Here is a 20,782-nt window from a genome sequence, read left to right as displayed (position 1 = left end):
CGGACTGGGCCGCAGCGCGGGCGGGCAGCTCCCCGCTGGCCCGGGAGGCCGCTCGGGCTGAGCCCCCGGGGACCCCCGGTTCTCTCCGACCGATGCCGGGTCAGTGAGCTGAACTGCCCCCGGGCTGGGAGCGGGGAAGGGCAGCGGCTGCCCCCGTGCTCGGGGCGGGGCAAATTTCGGGGCTACCCCATGGCTGAGGGCCGGGGGATGGAGGGGAGTGGAGGGGACGGGGAACGGGTGCTCTTCGGTAGCGACTCCCGTCTGCTTGGGGCTTGTGAGAGCCCAGGTGGGAAGCAAGAAGGAGAGTCCGAAGGGAGCGGCCGCACGGGTCACGCTTGTGCTTGTGGTGGGGTAACCCCCTGGAGAGGGAGGCCTTTATTTTCGGTTGGTGCTTCAGACCGATTCTGCTTCTCTGACTGCGAGCACTTGGAAGTTGCTGGGAGCTGAATCGTTGCGGCGCTGCTGGAGGCTTGTGTTTGCCAGTTTGGCAAGTGCCAAATCGGGGAAGGAAGATTTACGTAGGCAAACATTGACAGGCAGTTTTCTGTACAAACAGTTCTGGCAGGAGGACTGTTACAAATGCGCAGACTTTGGATACCTGCAGCAGTGTGTTTGGGGGATGATTATCAAGGAAGCAGTTGATTTTTTACCATTCCTGCACAGCTCAAGCGACACATGCCAAAGGCTAAGCAGTGTTCGTGTGGATTTCACTAGAAGCACGTGCAGCCTGACTTACTAGAAATAAAAGGCATTGCCACAGTGAGAGAGAATTGAGACGGACGGTCCCTGTAGTTCAAGAATGCGTTTCCAAACTGCTGCGATTTATAAAGGCATATGAGAGTTGTGAGGGTGGATGCTGGCTCCATCCTGTCTGTGTTGCTGGCCTCTAAACTGACTTACACCCAGAGGCCTGAGTTTTCATTGGGATATTCATACTGCTGGAGACGTTGGAGGTGGTCGTCAGTGCTCCCCTGGCCTTACTGGCAGCCCCTCGGGGTGTGATCCTCCTGCGCTTCTCTAAAGTTTCTTTGCCACAGTGTGAATGGCACTCATTGCATTGCCCCACTGATCACATAAGGAGTCTAGGCAGTGAACTCTGAACTTATCTGCGTTGATACCTAAACTTAGGTGAGATCATCTTCACCGTAATTCCCACACCTTTCTTGATTCTTGTGGACTGTTTCACATGGGGAGAGTCACCATGACTTCAACAGCTGACCTGTGTTATGCGATAATGTGTTGACTTCATTTTTGTTGACTCTCCTCTTGATTCACAGGCTCCCATTTGCTGCCCTTTGAGGACTTGTTGTTTTTTATACATGTGCCTTATCCTTTCTTTATGTGTCTCCTTTCACAGAAAGCATTTGCTGCATCTCCTTCACATCCTCAGTTATACCAGTTGCTGTCTCAGAACTTCTCAGTGAACAATGGACAGTGAGCAGAACATGCGTCCTGAAATATTTTGGGGTCTTCCAGTTTGGTCACTCCCTGTTTTCTGCAGATCAGGCCGGAGGATTCACTTTCCACCAAGATGTCTGGTTTTTGGCACAGCTGTTATTAAAAAAAAGTGTTGTTTTCTGGGCTGAGGAATGCCACATACACATTTTCAGCTAGAAGTTGGCTTGCTTTATCTCGCACCATGGACTGTTCTGTTCAGGCCCTTTGAGATAGCTGAGGTGGTCTGTACCTCTGATGTGTTACCAGATTCCATGCTTATTGGACATTTTCTATATAACAGGTTACATCTAGATCAACTTTTAAAAATAATGCTCTGGGCTGGCTCCTTAATGGGACAAACCAAACACCCCACATAGAAACAATGCAGATACAGTTCCGAACATTGAAAGTTTCGGTAGGTTGAGTTGTACTTTGATTTGCACTCCAGTCAACAGAATATGTGCCATCCTGCCCACTTACAGCACTGATTATTCAGCAGGTATTTTATCAGAGCAGCGCTTTGAGAATGTGTTTCTAGAATTTCTCTTTTTGTGATGTTTAGATTGGTGAAGTACAAAGTACGAGTTGAGGAATATGCTGGGATTGAGAATGTATTTAATTAGCTAAAACGCAAAACAGTGCTCCCCAAAAGCAGGAAGGGATACCCCGCTTTCTGTGCGGTAGGGCAGCAGAAAATCTTGTGTTTGTTGTTATGTAGCAGCTTTTAACTGGTGAAGCTAATACGTGGAGGACTGCTATAAAGCGATTGCTCATCTCTCAAATCCAGAGATCAATTTTCTGGCTAACTGAAGATGCTCTTGCAATGAGAAATAACCAACTGTGGGCTCACTAATGTATATGCACTGAATTTTTGAAGAGAAACTGTGTGAATAGGAGGTCTGCTCAAAGGTCTTGTGCCCAGTTTTGGGCTGTGGGTAAAGGGTTCTAAGATGCGTGAAAATTTGAGCAGCAAATGGATTATGAAGTGTTCATTTTTAGCACTAACAACTTTGGTGGGGCTTTTCTTAGAGACGTGATCCTAGGGGTGGGTGCTAGGTGGGTACTGTACTGTCTTGATGTAAACCCCAGCAAAATTATTGCTTTGTCTTTTGAGGCACCTGAGGGAGTTCAGTGAAGGCAAAAGGCCTGCAGACCTTTTGGGTGGAAGAATAACTTGGGGCCAAGTGACTACTTTTATAATTCTGGTTTAATCATTCACCCCATAAAGAGGTGCCAATTACAAGAGGATGTGACTTTAAACGTGATTTACAGTAATGTTTACAATTAAGTTATACATAGAGATATCATTATGTAGTAAAAATATTTCCTATTATTTATAATAAAAATATAAACACTGCAATATAACTCTTTATAGAAATAGGTGGTTCAGAATCTTCCTGGCTACAGAACCTGAATTTTTTTGTCAGCCAGTGAGATGAAGAATTCAGCTGAAACTTGAAGCTGTTCCAGTGCAGGAAGGTTTAGTATGTGGCTCTTGTCTGGACAGGGAAGGGGAAATTACTGCAAAATAATTTGGAGAGTGGATTTACAAGCTGGCTGTGTGCTCACTCGTAATGGATGCCCATGTTACTCCACTGCACAAGCAAAATGAGGTGAGCTTAGGGAGGAAGTGTGGACTGCACATTTATATCCCTCCTCATTGCACAGCAATGTCTTATTGAGCAGACAGAACCAAAAACCTGATCTACTTACAGATCTACCTGAGCTAACCTGGACTGAATTACCACGAGATATTCCCATGGCTATGCTTGGCACAAGCAGCTGAATGCTTTTTTTTTTTCTTTTTGTCCATAGGAAAACCGTCCAATCCCAGAACCGGGTCCTGATGGTAGGTCTAGAGATGACTGCTTCTGTCTGCTTTCTCTTACTAAGCTCTTTTTTTCTCATTCTCTTTTGTCGCTCCTTGATATAATAAAGAGATAAAATATTTCTGAGAAAGTATAAAATAATCCAGAAAAGAATGTGTGGCTGAAACAGATAATGCTGCATTTCCACTTGAAAAGAAGAGCTGGAGCAGTCACAGGTACACTCGTGACTTTTTTTGCTTCCTGTTTCATCAGGTCATGTATTTCACGTTAAACAGCTCTTGGGACATGTCAGATGTTCTTGTTGCAGGACTAAATATTAATAGGCTAGGCATATGGGCTGATAGAAACTTGATTCACTAACTCTCCAGGGCTGAAACTGTAGCTTAGGGAGAAGGAAAAAAAAAATAGACTTGCTCTTTAATCCTTGGTCCAGTAATAGTTACGCCCCTCTTAGATTGTATTAGCTTTTGTTGACAGGGGTCTTACTATATTTTAAGCTTTCCTGATTTGTAAATCCTTGTATAGTTTTGTATTTCAGCGCGTCTCTCAGGAATATGCCATCCATCCTAATGTGTGCATGTGCAGTTCTGGTACGCTTCTTTAATGCTAGTAAATTCGGGTGTTTCAGTGCTGGCTTGGCCTTTGTTGTGGGACACAGGGACAGCACACATGCTGCTCTCCCAGTGCCTGAGAAGGTAAATTTTTCTACAAGTAACCTTTCTTCGTTTACTGTCAGAGGTCCTCCTGCGGATGCATTCTGTTGGGATCTGTGGGTCTGATGTTCACTACTGGCAGCATGGTCGAATCGGGGATTTTGTTGTGAAGGACCCCATGGTGTTGGGGCACGAAGCTTCTGGGACTGTCGTCAAAGTGGGATCAGGGGTGACTCATCTGAAACCAGGTAATTGGAATCAAAACTGTCTTTTTATTTGTTTTCCTGCTAATCAGTTCCCCGAGGATGTGATGATAATGGGCTGTGCTTTTTTGCTAGGTAAATTTATCTGTTCTTCTGAGGTGTGAATTGCACAGCATGACCTTCTCTTTCAAAGACTGTCACTGTGCTGCTATTAATCAGCCAGCTTGGCCACTGTAGTTTATGGTATTTCTTAGGTGTGCTTTATCCTGGGATATCTTAGGCTGGTCCGACTTTAGTTTAATGCAGAGCAGAGTGTATGCTGGTACAAGGTGCCTTTTGAAGAAGCTAGATAAAAGCTTCAGAAACCACGTATGTTGCTCTTGACAACAACCTACTGTTAATGTTTCTTCGCTGTGTGTGTTCTTGAAGGAGCAAATGGCCTCCTGCAGTGGAGAGAGGTCGCTGGAGCGACTGTACCAGGCCCCGTGGTGACCTCTACAGTTTGCTGTGCTCATGAATATTCTAGAAAATGGACTGAGCAGTGAATTTTCCAAAGTTTGCTGATGGTAGCAACTCAGGCAGGGTGGAGAGGACATGGGAGAGCTAGCAGGAGTTACAGAGAGACCTTAACGGTGCCTGGGCTATAAGATGCAGGTGGTATTCAATGCAGATAAACATAAAGTGGTGTCCATGACAGAAGAAGCAAAACCGGCTGCATATCTAAAATGATGGGCTGACCATCACTGCTGCAGAGTGAGACCTTTGGGTCTGACACAGTGCATGGGAATGTTGGCTCAGTGGTGGTGAAAAATGCAAATCAGTGTTAGGAAAGGGACAGAGACTCAATCGGAGGACATCATTGCACATCTGGAGCTCTGCATGCAGTTCTGGTCATCTTCTTTCCAAAGGGATATAAAAGAAGCGAAAAGTTTCAGAGGAGGACAAGGAGATGACGAGATGTGGAGCAGGTTCTCTATGATGAATGACTAAATTAGGAACTTGAGCTAGGAGCTGGAGAGACAATTCAAGGACACATGACACAGGTCTGAAGGCTTGTGGAGGGCAGGGACAGGGCACATAAAGGTTGCCTGTTCTCTGGTTCCTCCAATACAAGAGCAAGGGACAATGGGAGCCAGGTGCAGCATTCACCTAAGTTGTAGCAGACCTGCAGGCCTCCTTGGCAAAGAATGACGTGGATGCTAAAAGTTGACATTGTGGAAGGTGGAGGAGAAATTGTTGAGGGTTACTAAATACAAAGAAGCCACATGCAGCTTGGGAGGCCCCACAGGTGAATATAATGGGAGGCTGGGAGAACATTCAGTATGTGTCTGTCCTGCTCCTCTCACCCCCAGACATCCCCCTTTGGCCATATCAGAGGCGGCGCAGTGAGCTAGATGGCTCTCTACTTCAACCCATCCTCCTCCTTGTCACTGTGTCTGACTGAAAGCCTGTTGGTGGAGAGCTTTGCTGGGAGACTTGGCTTTGATTGGCCTCCTCTGCCAAATAAAATGGGCTGTCTTGTGTCCCTTGCAAGTACTTGCAAGTTGTACTACGGTCACACAGTTTTTTTCTTTAGTCTGTCCCGCCTCGTGATTGCAATTAAATAATTACTCTTTGTCCTGCAGCATGTGTCCTTCCAGCATCCGGGCTACTCCATCATAGCATCAAGATGGCTCTGTTCCATGATAAATCCTTCCTGACTCCTGAGTGTGCTTCTGTACCATAAGCTTCCTTCCCAAGGAACAACCCTTTCCAGCGTGGAAACCAGCGGAGCTCACCTGCTTTGTCCTAATTATTTCCTCTTCCGATTACTACAGATTCTGAAAAAAAATCTCATCACTGTGTGATTGCCTGGGGTGAGGGCTGCCTTTTTGTCTGCTAAGGTTGAGTGCAAGACAGCTGGAGAGAGGTTTGTATGTGACTGAGCTTCCATCTGCTCTGTGTCTGTGCCTCTGAAACACCGGCTCTTTTCAAGTAACTGTGAAGATCTTGGTGATGAGGCCGCCGTGAAGGAAGCGTTAGGAACTCGCCTGGTGTGTGCAGCGTGATCTTTTTCATTTAGCAAATGTCCCTCATGCTTCTCTTGTGCCAGGGTTTCATTCTGTCTTCTGTGGTTATTCAGTGCTACTCATACCTATTTGCCCACCTTCTTCCTGAGTAACACAGTCTGCTTTCACCCTGGCAGGTGATCGAGTGGCCATTGAGCCTGGCGTCCCAAGAGAAATGGATGAGTTCTGCAGAACTGGCCGCTATAACCTGTCTCCAACCATCTTCTTCTGCGCAACGCCTCCTGATAATGGGAACCTGTGCCGCTACTACAAGCACAGTGCCAGCTACTGCTACAAGTTAGTCAGTGCTCCCTCTGCAGAGAAATATATACTCCCTGGGGGGGAGGGTAGCTGAAACAATTGCCTCTTGGCCCTTTTGAGTATTGCAGTGAGCACTCTTTACTTGAACACAACAGGTTTTATTGCTTTCTGATCCATAAATAACAGGTATAAGGCTTGGATGGCAGCCACTTTGCAAATGGTTTGTCAGGCAGGTGTAGTTTATCTCCTCTGGTGCCAGACATAAACAAACATTCCTTACATGTTTCCTGGGATGTCACCACTGTTTTACCCTTTAATTATTTTCCTTTTCCCATTTGCTCCCTGCTCTTGGTTTCTTTTCTGCTGCCTTTTTATATCCTTGCCTTCTTAGGATGGTGCCTGAAGGCCTTTGATTCTTTGAGCTGAGCTAACTTTACTGCTGCTTTTCAGGAAATGCCACATTGGCTGCTGACACCTCGCTCTGTCATTTGAAACAAAGTCATCCTACTTAGAGCAGAACAGGAATAGAAAGTGGTGTCCCTGCTAAACTGCTTTTCTGTGTGGTGCTGAGTGGCCCCACTAAGCTGCCAGCATTACATATCTGTTTTCATATCCAGTTCTGCAAACTTGAGCATGTTCTTAACTGTGGCAGGACTGACATATTTGCTTAAAAGCAAGTCTGTGCTTAAGTACTCTAGCAAATACACTAGAAAGCCAAATAAACCTCTGCAACTTTATACCCACATAAGTGCATTTACACAAGGTGTTAAAAATAGTCTAAGGTAGTAGCCCCCTGAGACTGGTCTATCTCTGGGGCTTCTTCTTTCTCAGTCTGTATGGAGCTGGTACTTCCATGAGCAGGAACGTCCTTAGGATTGATCTTTGGTGTCTGCAGAGGAAGTGTTCAGGATCACATCAGTCAGAAGGAGGCACTTGAATGCTTTTCTCATGAGAGTCCTCAGGCAGGAAGCTTCTTTCAAAGTGGATCCCAAGCAGCTGCTGTCAGGATGAGATGCTGGTCTGGATGGGACTAACTTCTCACTGTCCAGACCCGCTGTCACTGATTTCCTGTGTGTTGTTAAAATAACATTTTCAGACAACATCACAAGTTTTTGCTTGGGAGGAAGTGGCTGGTTTGTAGCTGTCTTCTAGGTTTTTGCTGAATGATTCAACCCAGATGAGGGGTCTGGGAGCCCGCTGATGGGTCCCAGCCATAGGGCAGCCTTCAGGCTGGTGCGTGTGCAACTGTGGGGTTTATTCCAAAGGGAGCGAGTGGCAAAGGAGTTTTTGGCTTGAGTCACCAAGTACTGGAGAGATGATGTGGGGAAGTTTATGGGTCCCTGTGTTTGGTGCGTGGGCAAACCTCACTGGTAGATGATTTAGGTGCATTTGATGCTGCTTCAGCGGAGGGAAAGAGGCGATATAACCTCTTGAAACATGTTCCAGCCCTGCATTTCTCAGACCAAGGGTGAGAGTGTATTTAGCCACTGTGATTTAGACCCATGTTTGATCTTCGAGTGTCATGGCTTTCCTCATCCCCGTCATAAACCTGTTCGGTGATGTTGCTTGTGTCTGGTTCTTGCAGGCTTCCAGATAATGTCACCTTTGAAGAAGGAGCCCTTATCGAGCCTCTTTCAGTGGGAATCCATGCCTGCAAAAGAGCAGGAGTCACTCTGGGAAGCAAAGTCTTTGTGTCTGGCTCTGGTACGGTGAATGTATTCAGTCCTTCAGTTCTCTGCCTGCCGTGGCATGGAGTGGGATGGGCAAGGTGCACGCTGTGCTTCTAGGCTCTGTTGTAAGCGTGGGTTGTGGCAGAGTTACAGGGATGCCGAGGGGGACCTTGAGGCTGTCCTTGCCCATGCTGCACTACAGTGCTGCATTTTGAGCAGCCCAAATGCAAAGTGCAGTGTCTGGGCATGCTGAGCCTCCCAGCTCAAGGAAGCAGAGAAGTGGGTGGCATTTTCCTTGCAGAGCCCCTCATGTAGCAATAACTGCTCTCTAAGCAGCTGGTCTCACTACCCTGGGATTGTGGTGATGCTGTGATCCCAGAGCTGCCCACCTGGAAACACAGTCGGAGCCTCCTTTAGCCTAGGAACATGCTGAGCTCTGGGCATGTTCAGAGCCTGTGGCTGGTGCTGTCTGGCAGTTGCGTATGTTCTCTTTCTCCCTTTTGTACCCAGGACCGATTGGCCTTGTTAATGTGCTTGTTGCTAAGATGATGGGTGCAGCAGCTGTGGTAATTACAGGTAAGTCCTTCTTACCTTTAAGAATGTGCCTGTTTCCCACAATACAACACTTTGACTAGGTCCAAATTATTCTGTCAAGGTAACTGCTGGGGAAGGCAGCCCAAGCACAGTGGAAAGTCTGTTCATGAATGGAGTAGTAGCGTGCACCTGTCTGGAGGGAATCCTAATAAACACCTCATTCCCCAGGACAAGACTTTGATCTCTGCACTAATTGGGATCTATAAGAAGATGCAGTTGCAACTGGTGCTTCTCTGCTAGGTTGGCGGACTAGGGTAGTAACTTCTGCTTCCTAGCACAGACAAGTTGTGTGGGTGGAGTGACTACAGTGCTTCAAGGAGAATAAACCAGAGGCTAATGAGTGGTCCTTGGACCAAGCCTAGAGACCTTTTTCAGACTTGGAGCAGGTCTTTTGGGAAGAGGCAATGCATCTGTATGACAAAGCTCTGAGTTACAGAAGCTCTGCTTGCTCCTGGTGCCTCTGGTCACTGATTGTTTTCTTTTTCTGTTTTGAGCTCTTATGACCTCAGCTTTGTGTTTTGCCTTTGGCTCATAGATCAAGCCTTGATGATCAGGTTTCATCTTCCGTGTAGTGCTTTTAGACCTTGATTATATCTGCTTCTAGTCTTCACCTAGGCACACAGACCAGGCAACACAGCATATTTTATACCCTATTTGGAGCTATTCTTGGAAGTTTGCTCTGAGCAGATTTTTTCCCTCTTTCTTGTAGTGCTAGGTGATGGCCTGGACACAGGGTTTGCACAGTCGTTTCTGTGTGCAGCCACATTGTGCCTCTCCAGTCCTCCTTCGCTGCCCTTCTTTCTGTTGCCGGGTTCATTTTCCACTGATTATCCACAATGACTGAAATGGCCTTTTCAGGGTCCCTGCATTTCAGAAATGGGCCTTCCTTGTATAACTGTGTCCTGGAGGTTCCTAGTCCAGCTGCTGCTTGCAGCCATGTTTTTGTCTAGCTGCATCTGGAAAATCTCTGACAATGGAGATCTCACCTTTCTGGGTATCTACTCCAGGATTGCACCGCCTCTTAATGAAGAAGCTTTTTCTGGGGTCCACTCAGAAACTCTCATTTGTGGGTATTTCCCCTTGTCTGCAACAACTGAAATGAGTCTTTATCATCTTTGCAGCTGCCCTTCTGGTTGTTGCAGACAGCCGTTCGATCCTCCCTTCTCTTTGCCATGTTAACCCAGCCCAGCTTCCTCCACCTCTCCTGAAAGGTTGAGGCTCTTCTCTGTGTAGCTTGCCCAGAGGAATGGAGAGCTGAGGTAACCTGAAGATGTTTACTGGTTGAAATTTCCACCTGGGGTTTGAACAGGGCCTGGAAGTGGTGTTTCAAGCTTCTGTTGCTACTCTTTGATCCTTCTGAGTGGTGATGGTCGGGAGGAGCAGTTACAGGTATGACTAGACAACGAGCACAGGTTGCTGCACCGTTTTTGGGCTAACACCCCAATGTGGGCCTTTCAGAAGGCTGTTACTCCACCTCCCACAGTTCGGGCGAGGTGTATTTTTGACCTCTTGATTACTGTGTTTCCATCTTTGGGTTGAGAGACAAGATTCAGGTCCCACCCTCTTGCCTTTGCAGAAGCATCCTTCGGTAGTAGCTCATGTCAAAATGTAAGGCAGATTATTGCCTTCTCCTCCCTAAATCCTCTTTCTGCCAAGTCCAGGGCATTTTTTGCTCTGCTGGCCACACCCTGCAGGTGTGTGCTTGGTGGACATGATCAGTCCAGGCCTCAGATTTTGCAAAGCATTGTCATTTGAGGATTGTGGTTGCTATAGCAGGAAAAGCAGCTCTGCCTTTTGAATCATGTATAAGGATTGCTGCTGAGCTGAGCTGGTGCAGGGGCTGGTGGGTGACCCAGTCCTTGGGTGGGAAGGGCTTGGTGAGCTGGTGGTGGTTGGTGGGGCTGAGGCAGCTGATTCAGCCTGCCACCCCATCCCCAGTCCTGCCTGGGTGTTTTTTTCCCTGTAACACTGGGCGCTGCTGTTGCCTCTGCCTGTAGACTGCTCATGGGGACGTTTGGCAAGCAGGTCTGTATAGCATGTGCCATAGGGCTCCAGGTGGCCACAGGAAGTTCTCAGTACCTGGTTTGTAGGGCCAGCAAGCTCAGCTACATGGAATTAGCCCCTTCTTATCTTTATGCCTGGCCTGGGTAATGATCCTGACTTGTAGACATCTCCCACCTGAGAGGTGTTTGGCTGAGATGCTCAGAGACACCCATGGAGGTGCTGTCCCTAGTCAAATATTTGTACGTGTCATGAGCTGAGCAATAGGTTTAGTTTGGCTTGTTGCCGCTGGGGATTTTTCTGCCCTTGTTTTTGTGTCGGCTTTATGAGCCAACAACTGTGAGGTGACTGTCCACAAAGGCCCTCTTGTACTTTGATACCAGATTCATTGAATGCATTGCCCGGAGTTTTTTATGATGAGTTTGTCTGTGAAGAGCTTTGTCTGCTAACACTTAAGGCTTCAAATGTTTTGTTTTCACAAGCCGCACACAAATCTAGAAATATCTAGAAGAGCTTTTTCTTGACCTGGGGAGAACCCACCTCCTACAGCTTCTGTGGTGTGTGTCTTTGGCACACCTGGAGTCAAGGAATTTTGGAAAGTTACGTCTCTGCTGAGGAGTCGGGTCCCTTCTCTGGGACTCCTGGAGAGCAGCTGGCACTGTAGCTAAAGACTAATGCTTAGCCCTACCCTTCCAAAGGCTTCTGTGCACTAAAGCATGCCTTTCCTCCCAGATACGGCATCTTGCCTGATAAAACGTATTAGTGCTTCTGATAACCTTTGCTCTTTTCCCTGAAGTGCCTTATTCCTGGCAGACTGGTGTTCTCCCTTGTGGAGGGGCAGGGGGTTGATATATTTAATGGACTGCAGTTGGGTGCAGAAGATCAGCTTGTTTCATGGCTCCTCAACTACTCTTCCATAACGTCTATGGCTTTCTCCATTCTGCTGCTTGGTATTTATGGGCAACCTTCTCCTGTCCTTCTGCCTTGCTGTGGACATTGCTGTTGCTCTGAAAAGCCACTTTTCTCCTTAGAGGCATGTAGAAGAGCAGCCTTATTCCCCAATAAGTGAAGTAACAGTTTGGGTATTTGTACAGTGGTGTTGGGCTGTCTAGCCTTACTCTGTCTGTCACTAAAAGTACACTTAGTAATTCCTGCTTAAGGGAGACTATTCCCCTTGTGCTAGCTAAATCTGAAGTCCTGGGTGGCAGTGCCTCCAGAAACCCTGGAAGTCAAGGTCAGGGAAGGTGAGTAACTGGGAGAGTTCAGCTCCTTTGTGAAAGAAGATCAACATAGAAAGTGTGAGAGCTTCAAGAATATTTGCCTGTTAAGCTGGCTCATAAACCATCATGAGAAGCTTAAGTATAATTTGATAACTTCTGTGGGAGCAGAGATACAAGAATGGGCTACTCTTAGTCTGGCAGCCAAAACTTTAATTAGCTCCAGCGTCTGGGAAGTGAAAACAAATTTCTGACTAGAGGCAAGATGCAACGCTTTAATTGTATAATTGACCAGCTTCCCAAGAGTTTTGTGGGGTTCAGCCACAGTAAGGTTTAAAATCCAAACGACTTGGTCCATCTCAAGACTCAGAAGTGTCTGGAGCTCTGAACAATACGGTAAACTTCTCATTTGATAACCTGCAGATCTGTCAGCTTTAGTAAGTGCTTAGCGGTGATTCACTTAGGCCAGGTGTACCAAGATGTTATCACAGCCCTGACCAGGTCTGACAGTATTGCTGCTGCATCCTGTATGCCTCTCTGATGTGAGGACTTCCTTCCCGAGCAGGTCAGCAAACCAGAGGCCCACTATGGGAAAGGTGTGGGGTTTTCTTGCTGCCTGAGAGTGACTTTTGTGGCCACTTTGAAATGCACTGGCTGGCATGGCCTGTTGCTCCAGGACACTGCCTCTGGATGTATTTCTGCCAGTGAGACAGTATAAAATATATTAGTGACTGGGCAGGTACTATAAATGGCGGAATCCAGCTGTGTCTGCTGCAAGCTGGTGTTTTGAGACCAAACTTCATGGGGAGTTTGGTCCATTGCTGGGAGCACTGTTGAGCCCCCATGGTCTCCTTGCCATATGCTGAGATTTGGGAGACACCAGCCATGCCAGGCAGAAGTGTTTCTTAGCACTCTGGGTGCCTCAGAAGTGCCCATGCCTGTGCTCTTGCTGCATGGGAGGTCTCTGAGTGCAGCTCAGCTAGCAGAAGCTCAAGCATGACCGTACACGCAGCCTGAGGCCCAATGCTCAGAGCTTGGGAGGGACAGACGTGACTAATGCCTCCTGCAGCCACAGGAACGAGAGCCCATGTCGAGGCTTCCTGGGTGATGCTGCCCTTACTTTTCAGCCTTGGCTTTTCCTCCTTCGTCTGCATTTTATTACTATTTGTTATCCCTTCTTGAAACTCCCTCCACAGGTCTCCTGGGTGCTCATCTCAGTGGGTGTGCCCGTATCCAGCATCCTGAGCCCTCCTGCTGCCAGTAGGGGCGTGGCCATCGCCTGCCCTGGCAGTAAGTAATGTCACATTTGCTCTGTAATGGGCAGGGTAGGTCCTCTGGCCTGGCTTCCTCCCAGCGCTGGGGCTGAGTCAGAACAGCTCATGTCAGAGCAGTGGCCTTGTCCTCCTTCTTTTTTCCCTTGCTATTTTCCCCCAACCCCATCTCTGACTTTTCTGAAGACTGTACCCTGGTGAGGGGGGTATTTTCCTCTTTGTGGTGGGTGTGTGTGCTGTGTATCCTGGAGAGGAGTGGGTCCCTGCCAAAGGCATAATTTTCTGAGTCTTCAAGCCCAGGACTTCTGGCAGGAGACATTGCTCACCCCTCAATTTTGGGTCTAGGAAATCTTGGCTGTTACAGCTCAGTTTCCACCTTTGATCAGGACATCTTTTCTGGTGCCAACATGCAGGCCCCTGTAGACCACTGCTTCAGTGCAAGGCAAAGAGGTTGTTTCTGCCTGGGAAATGCCACTCTTCTTCTCTGCTGTACACCTCCTTATCTCCAGAGATGTCTTTGTCACCGGTGGTGCCTGGAGAGGGATGGGTGGCTTCCTTCCAGGGGATGTGGAAGAGAAGAGACAAACAGTGTGGCTACCTGCCAGGGCAACCATTTTATGGATCTTCAAAAGATATTTACAGTGCCATCAAGATCCCTCTGGACAGAGTACCAGAGTACAGCCATGCCCTCACAGACTTTTATCATCACCAGCTTTGTTGCTCTGTGTTAATGGCGTATCTGAGGTTCACCATGTTACCACATCCACTCCCTTTTTTTTTATGTGCTTGCCTGCTCATTCATCTGTGACAGAAATTGCTTGAGAGATACTCAACAGCCTCCATGCTGTTACAAGGAGGGTAAAAGGATGGGAGAGGTCTGTAACAGCAGGGAAACACTTACTGTTGACAAATAATGCATTCTGCACTTTGCTCAGCTGAAAGCTGGTTCATTGAGGAAGCCCTCAGACACCTCATGATCTGCTCTCATCCAGTACCGTTAGAAGTGAAATGGCCATGTTAACAATGCTCTGAACCTGACATCTTGTCGTGGTTTAAGCCCAGCCGGCGACAAAGCACCATGAAGCTGCTCACTCACTCCTCCCCCCCGGTGGGATGGGGAGGAGAAAATATAAAGAAAGGCTCGTGGGTCGAGACAAGGACAGGGAGGGATCACTCACCAATTATGGTCACACGCAAAAACCAGACTCAACTTGGGGAAAAGACAAAATCAATTTAGTTTACTATCACTCAAATCAAAACAAGGATAATAAGAAGTAAAACCAAATCTCAAAACACCTTCCCCCCAGCCCTCCCTCCTTCCCAGCTCAGCTCCACTCCCGATTTTCTCTCCCTCCTCCCTCCGGTGGCACAGGGGGACGGGGCATGGGGGTTGGGGTCAGTTCATCATACGTTGTCTCTGCTGCTCCTTCCTTCTCAGGGGGAGGACTCCTCACTCTTCCCCTGCTCCAGTGTGGGGTTCCTCCCATGGGAGACAGTTCTCCACGAACTTCTCCAGTGTGAGTCCTTCCTGTGGGCTGCAGTTCTTCATGAACTTCCCTGGCGTGGGTCCTGTCCGCGGACTGCAGTCCTTCAGTCACAGTCTGCTCCAGCGTGGGCTTTCCCATGGAGTCATGGCCATCTTTGGAGGCATCTCCCTGCTCCAGCGTGGGGTCCTCCACGGGCTGCAGGTGGGCATCTGCTCCTCTGCTCCCCTCCATGGGCTGCAGGGGGACAGCCTGCCATCACGCCATGGGCTGCAGGGGCATCCCCTCCTCCGGCACACCTCCTCCCCCTCCTTCTCCACTGGCCTTGCTGTCTGCATAGGGGTTTCTCTCACATTCCAATCTCCTCCCTTGCTGCAGGTTTCTGTTCTTAAATGTGTTATCGCAGAGGTGCTACCACCGTCGCTGATGGGCTCGGCCTTGGCCAGAGGCGGGTCCGACTTGGAGCTGGGGAACCTTCTAGCAGCTTCTCACAGGAGCCACCGCTGCAGCCCCCTCCCCTGCTACCAAAACCCCACCACACAAACCCAAAACACATGTTCTCAGTGCTGTGTTGTCCATAGCCAGGTGATTCTAGGCCATCAGGGAGCAAGGTCAGAGCAACTTTGCCTCTGCCTAGTGCTCTTTGAGAGGTATCCTTGAGGGTATGAGCAATAGCAAATAATCTTGAGAGCCAGGGAAGGAAAATGCAAAAGTGAATTGTGGGTTTTTGCCTTGTTGTAGGATCTTCCCTAGGTTAACTTGCTGAGTGTGTGTATAACGTGGTTTTTTACAGTCTGTTTTCGCTAGTGGATTAAGGTCCTGCATGAATTAGTGAAGCTACTTCATGAGTCATTGCCAGAGAGACGCTGGGCAGTGCAGTCTTGGACAGTGGCAGTTTTGGTAAGACACAACCGCACTGTTCAAACAGGGCGAGTGTAGCTCAGCACTGCCCTGTCTGTCCTGCCCTCCTGCTGCCTTTTGCCTTTGCCTGCACTGAGGTTCCTCTCTTCTGCAGTGTCAGGACAGCAACATGCCAGCAGGCTGTTCCTGCTGTGGTTCCTGCTTGCAGCATTGATGTGCATGCCCTTTGGAGTTAAGCTTAGCCTTCTGGTTTGTCTTGGCACACTCTCGGTGTTCCAGCTGTTACAAAAGAGAAATTGAGAGATTTACGAACTGATTGTTTTAGAAGATACCCCTCGAGTCTAGTGGTGGCAGCTGTTCTTCACTCAGACATTGCTTTGCATGGTGTGGATTTCATCTGTGAGTTTATGCTTTAGCCTCTTTGAAGCACACCTTCTTCTGCAGCTGGAAAGCCTTTGGCATCTCCTGTGTGTTTAAGTTGTCCTCATCTCTCATCCTTCTGTGCTTGCCCAGAAAAGTGAGCAGGTGTCCTCCCTGCCTCCTCACCGAAGGCTGCGTGAAGTTGCGGGAGGGAATGTAGACCCTTTCCTCCCCTGGTTAGGTGCTGCTGGCATCAAGGTGGTTGCATTAGGGTGGCCTACTTGCATCAAGGGTGGGAAGCCTTTTCGTCTGGGTGGTCTATGTGCATTCTTGAGAAGGTACTAGTGCACTGTAGTTTCCCACCTTGTCCTACCTCATAATAAACGCTGTCTTTGCTCCTGAGAGATTTGACAGCTGGTCACCAAAGTGGCTCTGTTGAGACATCAGATGGGGGTAGGAAGCAGATAGCAGGCTTGGGTTCTTTCTCCCCTCCTGCTTCACATAACGCTCCAGTTCTTGACTTGTTTTGTCTTTCCTCAGATTTATCTGCCTCTCGCCTGCAAAAAGCCAAGGAGGTGGGGGCAGATTTCACCATTCAGGTGAAGAACGAGACCCCGCAGGAAGTGGCTTCCAAAGTGGAAAGTCTGCTTGGCTGCATGCCCGAGATAACTGTGGAGTGTACAGGAGTGCAAGCCTGCATCCAGGCTGGCATTTATGTGAGTACCACTTATTCCCAAGGCAGAGCAGTGGTGGCATTGGCTTTTCTTCTTCTGGGATGCCACAGAGAATGACAGTTATTTCTCTCCCATGGTGCTTAATTTCAGCGGGCTTGGTGTGGGGGAGAGAAGGTGCTCGTTAGACAACAAACTAAGAGAGACAATTAAAGAGTTAACGTCTTTGCAGGCAGCATGGGGATAATTGTCTGATTTGATGCTCAGGTGCTTTACCACTTATCAAAGAGACTACAGTAAGACTTCAAAACCCAAGCATGGCTACGCAGCAGTAGCTGTAGGACAGCATCTTCCAGTAAGTTGAAGTTATGTCCAAATAAGGAGAATAATTAAGAATAATAATTCCAGCTGGTGAAGAAAGCAGTTAAGGAGGGGATGTTTTGCTACCCCAAACTGCCTAATGGCACGATGTGGAGAAGGTAGTGCAGAGTTTCACAATGAAAGGACAGGAGACAAATGGGACAAGCTGTAGAAAGAAAAATTACAGTGAAGCATCAGGCTTTTAGTTTTATATCTCTCCCATTGAAATCCAAAAGTACTTTTCATACTCCTAAGGGCCAGTCGTTTTTCAGAATGAGATTTAGATCCCAAAATCTTTCAGAGATTTTTGAAAGATTGCTTTTTAAGCCTTGTTTATTGCATGTTTCATGCTTACGGGCTCCTGACAGTATCCTGCCTCTCCCCTGGCTTCTCTGCGGTGCCCTGGGCAGTTCATTACAGCCACAAGACTGCTGTCCAGGCTCTGGTGACTGTTTGGCAAAATATAACGTATTTGTGTGTTTGTTCTCTAGGCCACTCGGTCTGGTGGGACCTTGGTGCTGGTGGGGCTGGGGCCTGAGATGGTCACTGTGCCCATCGTGAATGCTGCCGTGCGGGAGGTGGATATCCGGGGGATATTCCGCTACTGCAACACGTGAGTCTTGTGCAGCGTGGGGTGATGTGTCTCCAAGTCTGTCCTTAAGAAATTCCTGCTTTCCACAAGGAGAGGATATGGAAAAGGCTGGTTTTCCTTACAGTTGGTTAAACCATATGTCACTCTGAAATGCCAATGCTGCAGTGCAGGCAGTCTGACTGATGTGTCCTGCATTTTATGCCTTGGTTCCTGGATGAGCCCTGCACTGCAAACTTGACCACAACAAAGCAGCCCAGCTGGGTTGTCCCACTGTCCCATTTAATGGATTTGGTGTAAAGAAAGGAAGAGACCAAATAAACCCTTACTCTGCTGCAAGCAAGCAGGCCAAAATGGGAAAAAAAAATCATAATTAACATTTGTGCCTTCAGCTGTTATGACCTATAGAAAGGGAAGGCCAGGTGCTGGGGCTGTTTTGGAAGAGACTGGCTTGTCTAAAAGTGTGCTGGCTCATGGCACAGCAGGGGGGAACACACAGCTTTTAGCTGCTTCAACCCCTTGTGCTGGGAGATCTCTAAGCAGCAGCTTGGCCCGGCCCTGACCCTACACACTGCTTTGTGAAAAGCTGGCTGCCTCCTGGCATCCACCTTCCTAACTGTTACATTGTCCATTTTGAGGCAAAGGATATGGGGAATCTTAATTCTGGGCAAAGAGTCAAAATCCCAGGTGCCACATTCTATGCCAAGCCATGCCCAGCTCTGCTCTCCTTGCTCTTCATGGAAGGAAATCACATTGTCAGTCTTGTTGGAGATCAGCGGATGCTGGGATGAGCAAGAGCCTTGTTTAGTTTTGATCATTTTGCTGGAGCTGAAGATACATCTGGAGCCAGTCTGAAGGCATGTGTGCTCTCTACAGAGAAGTGAACTGCATGGCTCGTGGACAGACAGGTCTTTGAGTGTACTGAAAGCTGGTACCCTGAACGCAGGAGAAGCTCAGCTTCCTCTATTTGATCTTGTACTCCTTGGGCAGGGCTTTAGACCCAGCATTGCGTGTTTACAGCCTAGTTTCTGCTCTGTTCAGAGCTGTAGTTTCTTGCTAGTGGAGCAAGAATCTTTGCTTAGTCTGTAGAGGTTGTTTTCCAGGAAGGATTTATGAGATGTAGTCATGCTCCTTCTTAAAATAAGAAATGTCTTTAAGTAAGAATTAGATTAGCTGCTGCATCCCTGTGTATCCCCATCACTCCAATTTGGCCCATTCAAATGGAGTGGCAAGGCAATCAAATTGAGCAAGTCTCTGCCAGAAAAGAGGTTGGAAGCTGACTGAGGCTTTTCCTTTCTTCTCCCTGCACCAAGTCGGTGAGTTTGAACTCCACAGTGATCAGTCTGCAAGCAAGGAGGCTGGACGAGAGGAGAGCGGCGCACAGCAGTTTTGTTTTTCATTCGGGGCTTCAGAAGTACAGTTATTTCCTGTGATTTTTCACTTACTTGGCCTCCTGCAGGTGAAGCACAGCCTACTGTCTCACTATCTGTGTATAGCAGTGCCTGCCTTCCTGGTGCTTGACAGCCCAAAGCAGTTGGCTTGTCCCATCTCCTCTGCCTGATGCTTGAGGACCCGCCTCCAGAAGACTGCAGGCAAAACTCCCCTTGGTTGCCTGGGCTAACGAAATTACTGTAATGAAACCAGGCTCCTCCTTGCTCTTTCCTTGGGGCTCCAAACTGGTGACTGCTCTCATCTCCTGCTCTCTGTTTCCCTTGCAGGTGGCCTGTGGCAATTGCTCTGCTTGCATCCAAGCGGATCAACGTCAAGCCTTTGGTTACGCACCGCTTCCCCCTGGAAAAGGCTCTTGAGGCGTTTGAGACCACCAAGAGGGGTGAGGGGGTCAAGGTCATGCTGAAGTGTGACCCCACTGACCACAACCCCTAAGCTGCTGCAGTGCCTGGCCCTCTCTCCCGTTACACCGCCTGCCTGAGATGCGAAGCATGAGGCCGCAGGAGGCTGATGTACGGCTGTTGCATGTTTACAGTCACCTTATGCAGGCGCTGCTTTGTAATCACAGCTAGAAAATCAAACGATTGTAAGGGTGAATGGCACTGAGGGATACATCATTAGAATATTAACAGGTAACTACACATGGAGAACCAATAGGGAATAGTTTGAATCAAAACACTGCTGTTTGGTTAGAGACGATGGTTCACACAGTTGGCTCTTCTCTGGCAGACCCCACGCGGAGAAGAGCTGGAGTGTCTCTGCATGTATTGGGTAGAGCTGCCTGTGGGGCCGTGGGTTTTGTCCATGCAGATGTGCTGGGGGAGAGCGTCACCAGCTGCATGGGTGAAGCGAGGATGGAGATGCTGGCGCTCCACCTTCCCGCCCCAGCACTGCCCTGGGGCTGTGCTTGCCGCAGCTCTTCCCATGTGGCAATCCCTGGGCGTCAGATAGCCCTTATATGAGTACTCTCCCTTCCAGTTGCACCTTCCCTCGGGGATGCTCAGGGACTGTAACAGCCTGTGGAACAAAGCCTGGCCAGCCCACCTCTATGGGAAGCATCTGCACATTCAGGTCATTCTCTCCATGCTCTTTGCAAATAGCAATCTGTGGGCCCAAAGCTCAGAGCTTGCGGCTTTTTTGAAGAAGCTAGTCTGGAAGCCAGCTGGGACCATTATCTGCTGTGTCATCTTCCCCAGCAGCTCTCCATGGGGCAGAAGGACCGCTGCAGAGCAAGCTGCAGTGTGTTTGCAAGGAAGCTACCCTGTTTCTGGCTGGGACCGCAGAGAGCCCTGTCCTTTTGTGGCTCCCAAGGTGGGGCTGCTGTGGTGGGGCACGGCTCGGTTCTAGTGTGGAGGGGAGCGCAGGTGAGAAGTAAGGGGACAGCATCATGCAAAGGTTTTACCACTGCAAATGAATTGTAACTTTTCAGGGATATCAGGCCTTCCTGCTGAGTTTGTGAGCCATGAATGAGGTACTAACGAGGTGGCAGGTTGCAGGTAACAAAATCTAATCTTTGATTACAGTCATGTTAATTTTAGTGCTGAGAGATCAGTCCCTTTCTTGGGCTGGTACTGTACTTTTGTCAGTAAATGCTACCTACCTGATGTGTCTGTGTCCATTAAAGTGTTGGGTGGATGATTTGAAGGGGTCTGTGACTTCGGGCCCTGGGGACTGTGCAGACCACTGGGCTGTTGAGCGGCTGGGTCTTGCCAGGCTGCAAGTGAGCTTGGTGCTGGCAGGACCATGAAACCTTAAATGACCCAACCGCTTGCAAATCAAAGCTTGTCTTTATTGCAGAGGTGGCTTGTCTTGGCAGAGGTAGAA

General features: G+C 48.5%; 1 protein-coding gene across 5 annotated transcripts; it reads left to right on the top strand.

Moving 5' to 3' along the window:
- The first annotated feature begins 18 nt into the window (after nucleotides 1-18).
- SORD (sorbitol dehydrogenase) lies at nucleotides 19-20,499 on the top strand. Of its 5 annotated transcripts, none has more exons than XM_010571535.1 (10): nucleotides 19-99; nucleotides 1,358-3,050; nucleotides 3,253-3,286; nucleotides 4,003-4,167; nucleotides 6,308-6,467; nucleotides 8,017-8,135; nucleotides 8,612-8,677; nucleotides 16,430-16,605; nucleotides 17,412-17,533; nucleotides 19,228-20,499. In XM_010571535.1, the coding sequence occupies exons 2-10, from the start codon at nucleotides 3,012-3,014 to the stop codon at nucleotides 19,391-19,393; spliced, it is 1,047 nt and encodes a 348-aa protein (XP_010569837.1). In that variant the 5' UTR covers nucleotides 19-99; nucleotides 1,358-3,011; the 3' UTR covers nucleotides 19,394-20,499. The 5 variants fall into 5 exon arrangements, with proteins under 5 accessions (XP_010569837.1, XP_010569838.1, XP_010569840.1 ...); XM_010571536.1 differs by lacking the exon at nucleotides 19-99 and adding an exon at nucleotides 711-1,128; XM_010571538.1 differs by lacking the exon at nucleotides 19-99 and having other exon boundaries at nucleotides 711-1,738.
- The last annotated feature ends 283 nt before the right edge of the window (nucleotides 20,500-20,782 follow it).

Source organism: Haliaeetus leucocephalus, unplaced genomic scaffold (genome assembly GCF_000737465.1).
Source record: "Haliaeetus leucocephalus isolate CR32 unplaced genomic scaffold, Haliaeetus_leucocephalus-4.0 Scaffold339, whole genome shotgun sequence".
NCBI lineage: Eukaryota > Metazoa > Chordata > Aves > Accipitriformes > Accipitridae > Haliaeetus > Haliaeetus leucocephalus.
The sequence above is the reverse complement of the archived record's forward strand: the minus strand, read 5'-3'. Positions and strand labels throughout refer to the sequence as shown.